This window comes from Chaetura pelagica, unplaced genomic scaffold (assembly GCF_000747805.2).
Source record: "Chaetura pelagica isolate M959 unplaced genomic scaffold, ChaPel_1.0 scaffold725, whole genome shotgun sequence".
Classification (NCBI taxonomy): Eukaryota; Metazoa; Chordata; class Aves; order Apodiformes; family Apodidae; genus Chaetura; species Chaetura pelagica.
Window position 1 is genome coordinate 463,901 of NW_009953490.1, and position 15,050 is coordinate 478,950.

Consider the following 15,050-nt stretch of genomic DNA (forward strand, 5'->3'; position numbering starts at 1 on the left):
AAAGGAATTTAATTACATATTTGCTTGTATGCATACGTGTACAGAGACGTGTATATATATATACATGTATATCGTACCTTCTCTCTTTGCTGGAGGATGCAGGATATCACAGCCGTCATGCAGAGCACAATCTGTAGAATTTCAGGAAGGTACTGACGGATCAAATGTCCAATGTTTTTCAACACAACTTCAATACCATTGAAGAGGCTATGCTGACGCCCAAGAGGCAGGACTTTAGCTAAATCCAGCTCTGACATACTTCGAAGCACTGCGGTCTGGCAAGGTCCTGTGATAGGCAAAGGGAGAGCAACTTACCTGGAGAAGCACTATGAAGGTACCCACTACCAAAAATATTCTTCTGTGAAAAATAGTAAAATCTGACCCTAAATTACAGTTCCTCAGATTCAGCTTTTGAAATACAGACAGCTTCAGGTCTCCATCTCTCTGCGACACTCAGATGACTCCCGCTGCTTCAGTATCAGAGCACTTTAGAACCTCTGTTTATTGCCATCATACACAGACTAGCCTACAATGCCAATGACTGCTCATTCCTGGCCTAAGTTACAGCTCACTGGCACAGCTGTGGCAAGTAATTCAGTTTTTCTGGCCTTGGACCTCTAAGAGAAAGCAATCGTGCTTTGTAAGGAAAAGCTCAGGGGAATCTCATTCCTTATAAAAATATTCTTTTCATCCTTCCAAGGCGCTGTTAGGGACAAACTGAAGAACGTAATGGTACTAAGAGTAATTATCCTCCCACGTCTCTACAGGTCAGGCATTACCATACCTGCAGGTTCTACTGCCTGTACCTACCATTACTGAATTGCTTCACAGCTTCGAAGAGCAGATCCAAGAACATCCGTATCTCTTCTGGCAGAGAGCCGGCCAGAAACCGCAGAACGATTGACATGCGAGTGCCCGCTGAAGATTTGCCCTGTGTTTTGCTCCCTGTTTTGTTTCTCATTCTGCCATAGAGAATTCTTCAAGAGCCAAAAAGAGGTTGCATTAGCTTTCAGCAAGCCATCTGCTTCCTAATCTCTTATTCTGCAGGAGAAACTCTACTTCATTTAAAAGTATTCCCTAGTGAGAACAAACTGAGTGGAAGTCCCTCCTTCAGGGTCTCCACTGAATTACTACACAAGGCCCAACAGCATCCCAGTGAAAGATCAGCTTCTGCTACTACAATAGAAGCTTTGCTGGAGGCTTCAGGCATAAAACTAGAATACCTCCAGGATAGCCTGAGGGCAGCTATTGCTGAAGAAGCAATCTGCATGATAACTTGCATCACTGTATCTTAATAAAAATAAGTGGCAATACTCAGTGAACTGAAATGATCTCACCATTCTCTGTAAACCTTAGAAGAAAAAGTATCTACCAAAATGCTGTTTTTAAAGAAAATATAATTTGCATAATATATTGCATAAACATATTAATGAGGAAACCATAAAGAACATCACAAAGTCATCACCCTATACCATTAACCATTAAGTTGAGATAAACTGTTTACAATGAGAAGCAGCAGCATTACATCTCTGCTCATGGGACTTTACATGAAACCATTAAACCTGCACTTCATGACCTACCTCATAAGAACAGGGATGAGATCTGGTCGATGCTCCATTTTTACTACTGCAGTCTCCTCAGAAATACTGAAATGGACTATTTCTTCTTTAAAGCTCTTGTCCTCCAATAGCCTTTGCAAGTTCTCCCTGAGATTGATAAACACTATTTGAGTGTGGATAGGGGTTGCAAATATAGACAGACACACATGCCTTTGTACTTACTTATCTACCTATCTAATCTATGCTGTACATAAAAGTTTAAAGTACTATGTTCCCATCCTTTTATAAAAAATATTTTCAAAGTGAGCAAATTCAAGCTAATTACATAGGAAAGTATCTGCTGGACACATTCTGAAGAGATTATTCTACAACAAACTATAGTTTTATGCTGTCACTTCCTCTGAATCATTATAAAGCATCAGTACAAAAGAGCTCTTTGAAGAGGATGAAACCACTAAGCACATACTCTTCTGGGACAGAATTAAAGTGTTACCATTTTTCCTGCAAATGAAAAAGAAACACTGACCAACCTCAGGACCTTATTTCTCTGTTCCAGATAGGAAATATACAGCTGGCTAAAATAAAAATGCACACATTTGTCTTCAACAAATACAGGCAAGGCTTTCTCTTTGAAGCAACAGATCCCAAACGGGCTTCTGATTTGACAGTAGGTTCGTTCACTGATACTAAAATAATAGAAAAGCTGTTACCTGTATGGCAGTAGATGAGAATGCTTGTATGTCATTATACAGTCAAGAGCTATTCTCTGTACATTCTGGTCTTGATGGGTCAGTAACTGCAAATGACAAAAGAAAGAAAATAACACCCTGTGTATAAGACTAAAGTGCTTACTGAAAATAGCAAAACAACCCAAAGGCTCCAAGCTCAAGCAGGTTTTGGACTAACGTATCAAAAATGGAAACAGAATGTATGTGTTGCCAGTTATAAAGCGAAGACATGAATACACAACTGTCACTCATAAAAAGTAGATATGGTTGCTGGCAGTTCTTATATGTTTTCTCCCCACCATCTACATAGAATAGTCACAACATTTGTTTTTTCATAATTGCCTTTTGGACCACTGCCAGCTCAGTGGAGTTTTCAACTTCCAAAACCAGTTACCAGTTGTGCACCTGCACAGACTGGATTAAAAAGCAGACTACCCAAACCCATCCCAACTTGTCTTTCTCTCCTGTGACAAACACAAAATCCTCATAAGACCTGATAACACAAAGTCTCACTGAGATTTGCCCTCTCTCACAGATGATTCCTCATAATCTAGGCACTAAAAATACAGGTAACTTCCCTAGGTGGCATCCTTATTGCTTCTTCAGTCTCCTACCAAACAGTACAGACTAGAGTCATCAAGGGTCACTTTGCCATGATGTCCTTATGCTGTAAGAAAAACAGCCATGATAATGCAGATGCTAATGCACAGAAATGGCAAACAGTGAATTATGAAGTTATTTCTCTTATGTCAGGTAATTTTTCACACAGTTTTGTACAAGTGTTCAATATTCTCCTAAGAATAAAAGCAAGAAAACACATGAACCAGCTCTTTTCCTAAGGAAGACTCTGAGGTTGACTCAAATAGAGTGGATGTTCATTAGAGATCCTCAGATCTGGAACCTAATGAAGGGATATTCCAAATCCCACACTGGGTGCAAGGTGAAACCCAGGGAACTAACAGCTTCATAATATTTAATAGAGTTCTACAGCCCACTGACCACACAGTTCTCTTCAGAGAAAAGAATATTGGAACAATTGGAGCAAATCCCACTGACCTGAACAAATCCACAAATTTGGAACAAACAAAACGCAGTAAAATTAATAAAACACCCTTTTAAGGAGTGCTGGATAAAGACTTAAAATCCCTCTTCGTATTTTTGAAAATTCTTTCAGGGAAATCCCTCAAAAGCTAATTATATAAAACTAAATATTCTTCAAGAATAAATTCTGTTTTCTTTTTTCATGCCATTCTTATAGACTGTGATTCCTCCCATCCCATTTATATGTTTTCCTGCCCGCCTTACTTCAAAGTTAGAAGAAACTTTTGGTTAGACAGGCATTATCTAGATTCTGCTCTTTAGTCTGTGTTCCCTAGTTATCCACTTAATCCCTGTTTACCTACAGTTTTGATTTTGTTAATACTGACAGTGACTTACACACTAGCACAGTCAGGGCATATGCCCATGACAGGTACTCCTTCACCTTGCCAAGGACTATTACTGGTCTGGTGCCAGATCTGTCTGCATGAGCCACTCCTGGCAAACTAAGCCAGGTGTCTCAAGCAGGTCTTTGCTAAAATGGCTCATTTCAAGTGAAGCCTCCTAGGAAGCCCTCTCAAGGACAGTTCCTTTTTCACCTATCATGACTGGGTTCAGAGAATGCCAGGTTTCTGCAGTCTCAGACTGCAGACACTACCTTTAAACAAGAGTGAGTTAATTTACTAGCAGTAATTATAAAAGCCAGCAAACAGCATCACCTGGATATATAATGCATTCAACTTCTGCTCCAGATACAATGCACGAGGATTTGAGAATTTAGAGAAAACTTGCAAGTGGGCTATCAGTTGCCTGTAAAACAAAACAAATATGTGTTCTTTTTAAATGACCAGAAGAGACAATCCTGCATTATCATAAACAAATGGGAATCTTTCATTAAGCTTGTTTAACAAGAAAAGAAAAAAAAATAACAAAAAACAACACAAGAGAATCTGAAGTCTGTAAGTCTCCATTCCAGACACACAGCAAGAGGTATCCCTGTTCCCTCTACTGAGCAGCTCCTTCCACATGTCACTCCACTGCACAGAGAAAGCTGTTTCTACAGTAGCACTAGATGGGCTCAGTTTTGGTGAGAAAATAATACAAACAGTAAATATGTAGCATACTTCTTTCTGCCAGCCTGCCTGGAAATATAAACAGGTTAATTTACCTGTATTTGTTTACTTGTCCTTAACTGGTGCCCATTTCACTCCCATCAACATGAAGGATTGCATTTAGCCACCAACTGTGCTGGGCTTATGCCAGGCTGCAAGCATAGATGGGATTCAGTGTCTCTAGGAGAGATTGTGTCACCCCACATCTGCCCCACCTCCACTTTGTGGGAGGGACAGAGGTGACTCAGAAAAAGAAGGCATGAGATCTCATCTATCATACACACTGTGGGGCTGGCAGAGGCTGTCCTCATCCAGCTGCTCCCTATGATAGTTCACAATGACTTCTCCAGACACAGCTGGGCCACCCTCTGCCCATAGCTGGGCTCAGCCAAAGGTCAAGTGCAATGTATTCCAGCAACCCCATGCCAAGCTTGGGGCAGGTGTGGGTCCTCCCGCTGCCTCAGCCAGCCCTCACCAGCCACAGGATGAAGCCCTGCAAGAGCTCCCCTGCACAGCACAGGCCTGACCACATAAACTGTCCAGGGTGAAAACGAAGGGAGGTCACTCCAGAACTCATTAACAAATCCTCAGTAAATCTTTTATGCCTTTGTTACTGCTACCAGGAACTAATGTTTCCACTGAAGAACATGGATATTTGAGATGGAGGTTTAAAAAACAAACAAAAAATCTCTGACTGTCATGGCATTTTAATTGCTGCTAATTTACAGATACAAGCCAGAATCTGAGAACAAAATGAAACACCTATAAGACACCTGGGATGAAATGACAATTCTGGTTACATATCAAATACTCATCATGTTCCAAGATGTCAGGTGACATTTGGAAGTTCTCTGTTATTGCAACGGCCATCTTTTATAGAAAAAGTGGAAAAATACAAGGTTTTTGGATGTTATTTGTAATGGACATTTGACAGAGGTCATCAGGGTAAAACTACTCTGATCAGAGACGTTATAGAGAATTCATATAAAGAGTCCCTTCCTCCATGTACTCAGCATTGCAAACAATGAAATTAAAATAGCATGTACCTTCAGTCTATAACAGCACTAAATAAAAATCTTTGTCCCAAAGATGACCAGAACCAAGGTTTCTAACAGGTAGATAACTGCAGAATGCCAATATGAAAACGCATAAATGGTCTCACTTTTCAGAGTGTCTGGCAATGCTCATAGCTTTAAAAGACCAACAGATACACACAGAGAAGTCAGGGGAATGTAGGTATAATGGCCCTCAGAAACTTCATAATGGCTTCAGAACAACATATAATTTTTGGTCAAAGTACCACAAACCACAGACTGTTAGCAGGTAATAAGATAATGAGAAAGCCTGTGCAGAGTCTTTGGATGTTTAGTAGAACAGGTACCAAGTACAGTAGGTAGAGTTTTTGACTCTTAAGTGCTTATATGTGACTATAATCCACTGAAAAATTATGAAGTGTGAGCAAAAGAAGACAAAGGAATATATATATATATAAACAAAATACATATATAAAAAACCATAGCTTTATCTTAACATGAGCTGCTGAATCTGCTTTTCCATGAAAGCACTAGCAAGGAAAAACTAAAAATACTTACTTAGCTGCAGCTCTTCTTGTTTTCCTTTTTGGTAGTCCTACAGTAATTGGTTCCCCTTCTTCCTTTTCTTCCTCCTCCTCTTCCTCCTCCATAGCAACATCATTCACCTCTTCACCAGGTGTTTCTTTTGCTGCTACTGTACCCCTAGTTTTCTTTCTAAGATCCTGAGATGGAGCCACTAATGAATCTGCTGGGTAGTACTCATTTCTGTGGTAAAAATAAGAAGAAAAGGAAGGATTTAAGCAGAATATAATTTTTCAGGATTTCAGTGCAAGAACAACTATAAATTCCACAATTTTCATTACTAATGGCATTTTGTCTTGGGACACTACATGGCTGAAAATTTCCAAAGAAGTGTATTTCAGCAAGTATGTTCTTCTTTGCCTACAAGTTGCAGAGATGTAAGGTAGTGACCAAATACTCTAAAGGAGACTGCAGGTACCTGGTGGAGAGCAGAAAAGGGACATGAATCACTGAATTACTGGAGGCCTGTAAAGAAGCTATCTGGAGGGCATAGGGGGTTGTGTTTGGTCAGGTGAGCAGTTGAACAGCAAGCATGGCAGTGTGAGAGTAAGTGAAGAAACTAGTCTATCACTGTATGGTTCAATTTTTCCAGGAAGGCAAGCAAAAGATACATTTTCTAATAACAGAAAAGGAATATCAGAAACCTTCCTCTGCCATGACACCTACCCATGTGCATCATACAAAGCACACCACTGCTTTCCTTCCAGGAAACAAAACCAGAATTTCCCCCATCTTGGGGTAAAATATTTTGGTTTTCTGTGATTCCAAGTGACAATGCATTTCCATAAAAAAAAACCACAAAACCAAAACCACTTTATTTCCACTGAAGTCACTCCCTAATGGAGTAATGAGGTTGTGATAGTGGCAAGTCAATACGTGAGAGACTGAGCACCAGAAAAGTACTGCCATCTTCATTTCAGTCTGATTCTTGTTTCCTATTTCTAACAGAATCCACATTTCAATCAAAAGACTATCTTAACTGGAAACAAGATAACTCATCAGCCACGCATTCAGGAAATAAAGTCTATAATGGGATAGCCACAGTCTTAAAGCTCAGCAAAACACTGAAAGCAGTGTATCCTCTCAACCGAAAAATAAATCTTACATACCTAATAAATCTCAGAAGAAGTGGGGAAAGTTCCCTTGACCTTGGCTCTACTCTGTCTGGAAACTTATCCAGTGCTTTCCACAGTAGAAAACGGAAGTTTGTGTGGTCCAGCCGCTCACTGCAATCCGTTCTAGTCCTCAGCTGCTCCAGAAAGAGGGTCCCCACCCCTCCTTCTGGCATCTTCTCGCTTTCTGTTTCAGTAATGCTTTCCTCTTGGTCATCTAGCTCATTCTGCAGCTCCATTTCTATAGAACAAATAAAATCTCTTCAGGTTACTTTGTAATTGCCAGGAGCAAGGTATCAGTACTCCATTATGAACGTAATACTTTTGGTGACATGCATTTGTTTAGGCAACCATATTCAACACTGACCTGAAAGACCTGCACTGCTCAGGAAATATTCTATGATGCCTTACAGCCCTCATGCATCTCAATGAAGCTCAGTTCTCTTGAGTAACAGAGAAGCTCACAAATGGCTATGTGCTCATGCCTCTATTCATACACCCATAAGTAAACCTGAAGAGTACACTGAAGAAAGACATTGTTTGCAGGAATCCCACTGAATCTATGGAGCAGAAGGGTGTTCAGACCCATACAGGTTTTGTCCTTGTTCCTAATCAGTTTGGGCAGAAGCAGCCTTAAGAGGGGATGAAACTGCTGCATGGCTTCCCCAAACCTGCCATTCCCTCCTGTGGTGCAGGGGCCTTTTCTATCTACTTCTTGGTGTTCTGTACAGGAGAGAGTTTTCTCCCAAGCCCCTTCATTTCTGCCCTGGACATAGTACTGCTAGTCAAGCACCCTGGTTCTGAATTCTCCCATCACATGTATATTTGGGGCACATGAAAACACAGTCATGTCATTCACAATTAGCTGAGTTACTGTCATAACAACATTTAGGAGCCTTGACTTACCAGCATATGTAGCAGCCCTCTCCAAATGTTCATATAAGACCTTCCAGAACTGTTTATTCTCCATTTCCTTTGCATGAGAACTAACAAAACATAAGACAGCATGAAATTAATAGGTAATAAAAAAAGCCATGCGTCACTAGGCACTTTAACAACAGAGGCTCTGATCACTGCTTTAATGTGGGTGTCCAAATACAGAACATCTGCATGACAGAGCTGCAGCACTTCCTTGCCTTCACTCACAGATTCCAAATGTCAAGTGTTATTAAAGTAATCTGGTTGTATCTCATGACTTCAAATTAACTCCAATTGAGTACAAGTGTTCTCAAGCTTTCCAGTGACTTCTATACAGTAACATAATCAAGAACTAAAAGAAGAATTAGCATGTCCATACCTTTTGAAGAGCTGGTTTAATTTTTTTTTATTAATTCCCTAGTTTGAAGGAGAAAATCTCATCCCTTTTAATCACACAACAGAGGAAAAACACCAAGAAGATAAAGTCATACTGAGAGCAGACACTGACTTGAGTATTCATCTCAGCTGTCACCATGGTAAGTCTTCCCTACTCTTCAGTAGGATTTAGAAGTTTTCCAGTAAGGACAGAAAAGTCAGAGACAGGGAAACAGAGAAGGCCTTCTTGCTCCTTTAAGCATGTGTGAAACACTAATCAAATCCTGCTACTTTTGACTCAAAACTCTGACACAATTTTACTATATTTGTTGCAAGTTCCCTTTAATAGCATGAAAAGTCAGAAACTAAGTTAAAAAGTAAGAGTCTAACAGGTTGTGATTTATTTGAGAGATAAAACAGTTTCAGAAGATTTTACATAAAAGGTTCACATGAAGGTCTCTCTGATTCAGACATTTTTACCTCAGCTTTTGCTCACAGAACAATGGAAGGGATTGTTCTGCAAGTCAACCACAGATTGCAGCATCCAACTGCATATACTCACCTTATGAGTTCAATTACAGGATCCCAGAGAGGGCTGAAGTTAATATAAAGCATTCCTAGTAAATACCGAAGAGGCACCTAGAATGACATACAACATCACCTTGAGATGTAAGGTATAACAATAGTTAAAGATCAACCAACCTCCTCTAACCTTTCTTCTTCTCAATGAAGGAACTTTGTTCAAGAAATTCTCAGAACTACTACAAGTAATGAAGCCAGTCCCAAACCTCATAATTCCTCATCTTGTAGCTGCATCAGGAAAACTAGAGCCCATTTACTGTAAGCTGCACTGAGATCTAGTCACCATATTTACATAGCATGAATGTGCAAAAAGCAGTTCAGAATAGCAGATGAACTGGATTGCTTGCCTCCCACTTGAGCTTCAGGGTTGCCATAGCAGCTCTAGGGACCTCAGAAAGAGGAAAGTTTGCCCTGAGGAGTCTTCATTGCACTAGGCCTAGAAGGACATCATCTGGATTAGCTCTTTACTGACCTATATGCAGTAGGACTGACCTATACTCAGTAAGACCGACCTACAATCTTTCCTTACAGAAGCTTACAAGCCAAGGTAAAAAAAATTGTATATGCAGGCAGGTACAACAAAAGCCACAAAAATAACACCCCCCCCCGCTTGAATCCATGACCATTTAACTAGTAAAATTGTAACCTTTCCAACATCTAGAAAGTGAGGTTGCCTTTAGCTCAGCATCAGTGGAGATTAAACAGTCACAGCCATACAAGGATTTGACCCTGTAGGAAGATCCAGAAGCTAGGCTCTCCATTGGCCAATAGGAGTCCTACCAATGTTCAACCATGCTAAGGGTATGCCAAGGTCATTAGCTCAAGACTCACTTCTCCCTGGCATCTTTTGTCTTCCTTTCCACAATACTGAAACCTGATTAATCTTGTTGTGAGCCATTTATCTGGATCCCACTGTTGTTCTACTAAATGTTCAAGAGAACACACTAGGTCCAAGGACAATGGAAGCCGTGATCCCTACTAACAAGTATGTTTTCTAAAACTTAATCTGGGAGATCATTAACTTTTCATGAATTCTTATTAAAAAAATCTGCAATCTAAGTGATGGAATAAGAAAGTTCACTTGGAATAAAAAAGAATGTGACAACTGCTTTTAGACAATAACCACATACCTCCTGCAAAGATCCATTTGGTATTCCAGACTGCACTGTATCAAATCTTAGTTTCCTCAAATGGAGAAGTTTTTCTCTGTAATCATTCACTGTTGCTGGCACGAGTTCTGCTTGGAGCAATATAGCAAATACTGGCTGGAGTTCCCCTGTGCCATCACCCTGAACAAATGAGTGACATGCATTTTAAGAGTATCATTTCATCATTGAAAATTATTTCAACAAAACTATGCAGAGCCCCAGACATTTTGAATTCCAGAACAAAGTCAAGGAACTTGCACTTGTTTCTACCACTTAGGCAACAAAACTCACACATCTGAAAACATCAAATGTTTTCATTTGATGGAGACATGAGAAAACCGAAATGTGAAAGCACAAAAGCAGAGGGCAGCCTCTGCCAGGCACATGCCTTGTTTCTGCAAAGTGAAAACCAGTTCACATACAACACCAAACACAGATGGTTTTGAAATGTTAAACAAAAGATTTTAGCCCTACCTCGATGTGTGTAGAAGATGGATTCTCAAAATGGTTTAGAATTCGAACAGTCAACAGCCGGACCTATCCAAAGTGAACACAGGTCAGCAGTTTGCAGGAGAATACAGGCTACATATGCAGACACAGCCACACCTACACAGAGGTAATGTTTTGCACAGGAGGCCGATATCACTAGAACAGACAAGCTCTTGTAGTCTAGCAGGCAACTAAAAATGAAAACATTAGACTCCTGCTCTGATTCACCTTGAGGGAAGAGGAGAGCCTTGCAGGGCTAAAAGTTAACTCATGCCCCACAGCAGCCTCTTAAGAAATGGACACAGTTCTAAACGGATACTATGGAAGTAATAGCTTTTCACAGTCTCCTGTTTCTTCTTTCAGTCTTTGTAATTTATCTCAATTTACTTAATTACATCATTAAAATACAAATTATCTTGCATGTGCTCAAAAGAGCAGATTACCTTGGAAACACCGGTGGAAATATTAGGATGCAACTTCTCAAACAAGTCCATTAGGTTCCCTTGGGAAAGAGGTTCCTGACAGCCACACAATGCCAGCCTTGTGTAATAGAGATCAGCCAACAGCAATGCAGAGGGGTCTGAAGGAAAAGTACTAAAAAACCCAATATTTTGTTAGTATACAGAGAGCACTGCAACACTACAGATATTTTAAAATAAGGCAGCAGTGACAATAACAACATGAAGAGAAAATTTCACATGACTTCAGACTCTGCTGGTACCAGCAGGCTGGTGAAGTTAAGACTTCACCAGCACAGTGGCTTGCAGCCTCAAAGCCCAGATAACCTATGACATCCCAAGAGGCAGGAGATTTGTACTAATCAGGCCTGTCAAGCTGGGGATATCAGGCTGGACCCACATACACACAGCTGTAGAAAACAAATTTGTACAGCTCAGACAAGTGTTGCTGCTACTGCCCAGGTGTCCAGTCAGTGATCAGCTTCAACAGAAAATAAATAATCCAAGCTTAGGTGAGACACCAAGAATCCTGCCTGCCCACAGGGAAATCTCCTTATTCTACGTAACATCCCTTGCACCAAGGAAGTTTCACACCCTAGCTCAAAGCTGGCAGAAAAGCACTAGACTGAAGCTTGCTGCCAAGATTTCCTGCTTGATCTGGGTAAGCTGTTTAATCTCCATCATGCCTCAGAAATGAGCACCATGATTTCCTAACTGAAGAGGATGTTTTGAAGCTCAAGCCACCAAAGACCTGAAGATGCTCCAGACCAACAGTCATGGGAAATGACAAGTCCAGCAGGATTCACTGGAGAGAAATCAAGTCTTCCTCAAACCCTCAGCTATTCAGTTACGTGTGCTAACTGTAGGTAGAGGACAATTAAAATAAATAAAGTGGTGCATACAAAACCTCTTCCCATTGTGGAACAAGCACACACATGGGTATGTAAGGACATGGTGGAATCCCAACATTGCCAACAGACAGCAGAATTTCAGGCTTTTGACAAAACTGGGAATGTGCTGTTCCTGTCTCTCTCAGTATTATAACATAACACAGTTACTAAGCTTAGTGCTCCTAGGGAAAACTAGAACCAACACATTTGACACACTACCTTGCAGCTGTCTAAGAAAGCTTCAGTTGGCAGAGAAAATGTTCCTGAACAGGAACATCTACTTGTTCTCCAAATAAACAGTGCCTTCAATATTGCTACCTTACATATCCACAATAGTGAGGCAATACACCAGCCTAACAGTACAAGCAACACACAGAGAAGCATTTAACAAGCCCCTACATAAAGGCAGAGTCAACTCTTTGCCATAAAAAGGAGAATCACAAAGGATTACAGAACCGCAGAGTTTACTTACGTCACCAAGCTCTTGACACGCTCCACAGGTAACAAATGGAGTATTTCAGAAGACTCTGCCAAACTAAGAAGAGTACTTACAGCTTGGCAGGCCACAAATAGGCTTCCTGGAGCAGAGAAAGAACAAGAACAGCCTGTATATTTACCCAGCTCTCCATGCGTTGTGTTTGCATGGTGCTTGCCCATCCTGAAATGGCTGGAGTCACAGAAACAGGGTAACATGGATACCAGAATTGGCATTTGTATTTTCTAACCATTATCATAACTCATGAAAGAAATGCTCCTCTGGCTGTTAAAGTAAGTGCCTACTCAGTGAGCCAGCATTGAAACCTGTGAACAGCTCCCAGTTTACACTTGTTTCTGTCACACCCATGTGCAAAAGAGAACAGAGACCTGGAGCTAAGCACTGTTGCAGGAGTCTCAGACTGCTGTATGCTACAAATGGCACTCAGAAATTAAGAAATGCTGCTCAAATTGCTACGTCTGCTGCAAAATGAAAGCAAAAACATATACTGATGCCACCACATGGGTGCCTATAAACTTTGAGACTTTAACAATGCACTACTGTGTAAGATCTTCAAAGCTGTCCCATATACTTAAAGACTGAGTAATTATTAGTGAATGGAAAGTGGGTTTGCTGAATTTTGCTGCAGCAATCATGTCTTGTCTCTAAACCCCTCAGCTTCCTTTAAGGATGGAGGACTTTCCAGAAGCACAGGAGAGTCAAAGTCCTTCCAAGCATGAAAGGGGGAAAGCAATTATCTCTGTCCTGCATTTTGCAGAACATCTGCCACCCCATTGCAATTAGTAACAGCAAATGCAGAATCATTTCCTGGAGGGTGTTTTCTCCCAAGCTTTGCTCTCTAATATTACTTGAGCTGGCCAATAAATTTGGATACAATGCCACTGCAATTACTTTTCATGCTTTGTGTCACCAGAAAAACTGCCTTTTTTTTTTTTATCAGCAAGAAGTAAATAAACAGGAAATAACCATAACTGACCTTTGCAGAGGTTTCCTTTGTCAATGGCTGTGAAGAGAGAGTCTGTAAAACTTGTCACACAGGGCAGAATGGATTTTTTGTCCATCGGTCTGTCCAAAATAAATGGGAAGACTTTTATCTGTATGTTACACTGATGCCTTCACACATACGAAAGCTTTCTTTCACATCTATCTTGTATTATATTACAAATAGCTCACCCCAACACTAAAACCAGTGGCAAACCATTTTTGCTATTTCTGATTCACAACTGGAGTTGTAGCATTCACTGAACCTTACCAACTATTCCATTCATACAAGAACATCATAATTACTGGAAAAAAGCCACTGCTTGGAGAGGACAGTGCTTAAACACAGAAACTGAAATGTGTCAGGAACATCTGTGTGTACTAGAGTACTAAATTTAGAGAGTAGGCAATCAAGAAACTGATATTCTATTCCTGACTTCACTATTGACAGGGTATTTTCACACAGCATTTTTTCACCTTCAACCTCAGTTTCCTCAAACTAGGGTTAGTAACTATTGTCTTTTCCTTAGTAAAATTATTTCTGACAGATAGTGAACTAGACAGTATTACAGAAATATGTGATAACAGTACCATAGAATATCCCTTACCTAATATGTGGCAGTACAACCAAGGCAACCCAAGGCTGTGAAAGGTCAGTGATGTCTTCCGTCTCTGGTAAATGGATTAAAGACAGTACATGATCCAACACCCGTACTTCTGCCTTTCCTCCTTGTCTTTTACTTGTTTGTTGCCTTGTATGAGAGCTAAAAATACAAGAAAAAATTTTAGTAACCCATCACTGCATACTAGATTGTTCCTTGTCCTCCCATGATATTCAAAATTATGTTTACTAATTCTAGCAAAAAGGACTCGGGACAAACCAAGGGATTTTTAAAATTATTTTTAAATGTCCTTCACAGTACAAAATACCATCTAGTCATGCTGAGGAGCACAACACACGGCTCACAAGAAATGTCAGGTCTTTATGTCAAGCTCAAATAATATTTCTAGAAGGAAAGACACTTATTCTCAGTTGCACATCCTCATGGCTAAGACATATAACCTCTAGAAGCACCTGAGATTCATCTCTGTGACTACTGTTAATAAAAATGATCACACGGACATAGACTAATGAATGAGAAAACAACTAGTGAGGTATAGCCTGGGGACTTGAAAGCAATCACAAGCTGAGCCCAAATCAAGTCTATCTGCAGGCAGAAAGGGTTGACACCATACTGGAACATATGAACAGGAGTAGTTCACAGCCCTTGGACAGCAATCATTCCATTCCATCCAGTACTTCCAAGACCACAGTCAGAAGGCTACATAGGCTCCACCTTTCACAAAATACAGAAGCTAACAAAAAGACAGCATCAAGAGTCATTAGAGTTTCAAGAAACAAAATTTATGAGATAAGCCTCAAGGAATTAGGATTGTTGGTCCAGAGAAAGGTATTTTCAGATGTTTCTGATGATCAAAGCCTGATATTTGTAAAACCTAGATGCAAAGAACAAGAAATAAGCTGCTCTTTATATTCCCAGCGTGTAG

General features: G+C 40.3%; 1 protein-coding gene across 1 annotated transcript in view; it reads right to left on the reverse strand.

The window, feature by feature from the left end:
- The window catches only part of UTP20 (UTP20, small subunit (SSU) processome component, homolog (yeast)), a 72,170-nt gene that overhangs the window by 36,190 nt on the left and 20,930 nt on the right, over positions 1-15,050 (reverse strand). The window contains exons 13-27 of the mRNA XM_009999040.1: positions 14,111-14,266; positions 13,498-13,586; positions 12,498-12,603; positions 11,121-11,271; positions 10,663-10,725; positions 10,171-10,329; positions 9,021-9,097; positions 8,072-8,151; positions 7,163-7,406; positions 6,030-6,236; positions 4,045-4,135; positions 2,270-2,355; positions 1,581-1,706; positions 811-977; positions 78-286 (exon numbers count right to left, since the gene is read on the reverse strand). Coding sequence (XP_009997342.1) covers positions 78-286; positions 811-977; positions 1,581-1,706; positions 2,270-2,355; positions 4,045-4,135; positions 6,030-6,236; positions 7,163-7,406; positions 8,072-8,151; positions 9,021-9,097; positions 10,171-10,329; positions 10,663-10,725; positions 11,121-11,271; positions 12,498-12,603; positions 13,498-13,586; positions 14,111-14,266 — 2,011 coding nt within the window. The remainder of the gene's footprint in view (positions 1-77; positions 287-810; positions 978-1,580; positions 1,707-2,269; positions 2,356-4,044; positions 4,136-6,029; positions 6,237-7,162; positions 7,407-8,071; positions 8,152-9,020; positions 9,098-10,170; positions 10,330-10,662; positions 10,726-11,120; positions 11,272-12,497; positions 12,604-13,497; positions 13,587-14,110; positions 14,267-15,050) is intronic.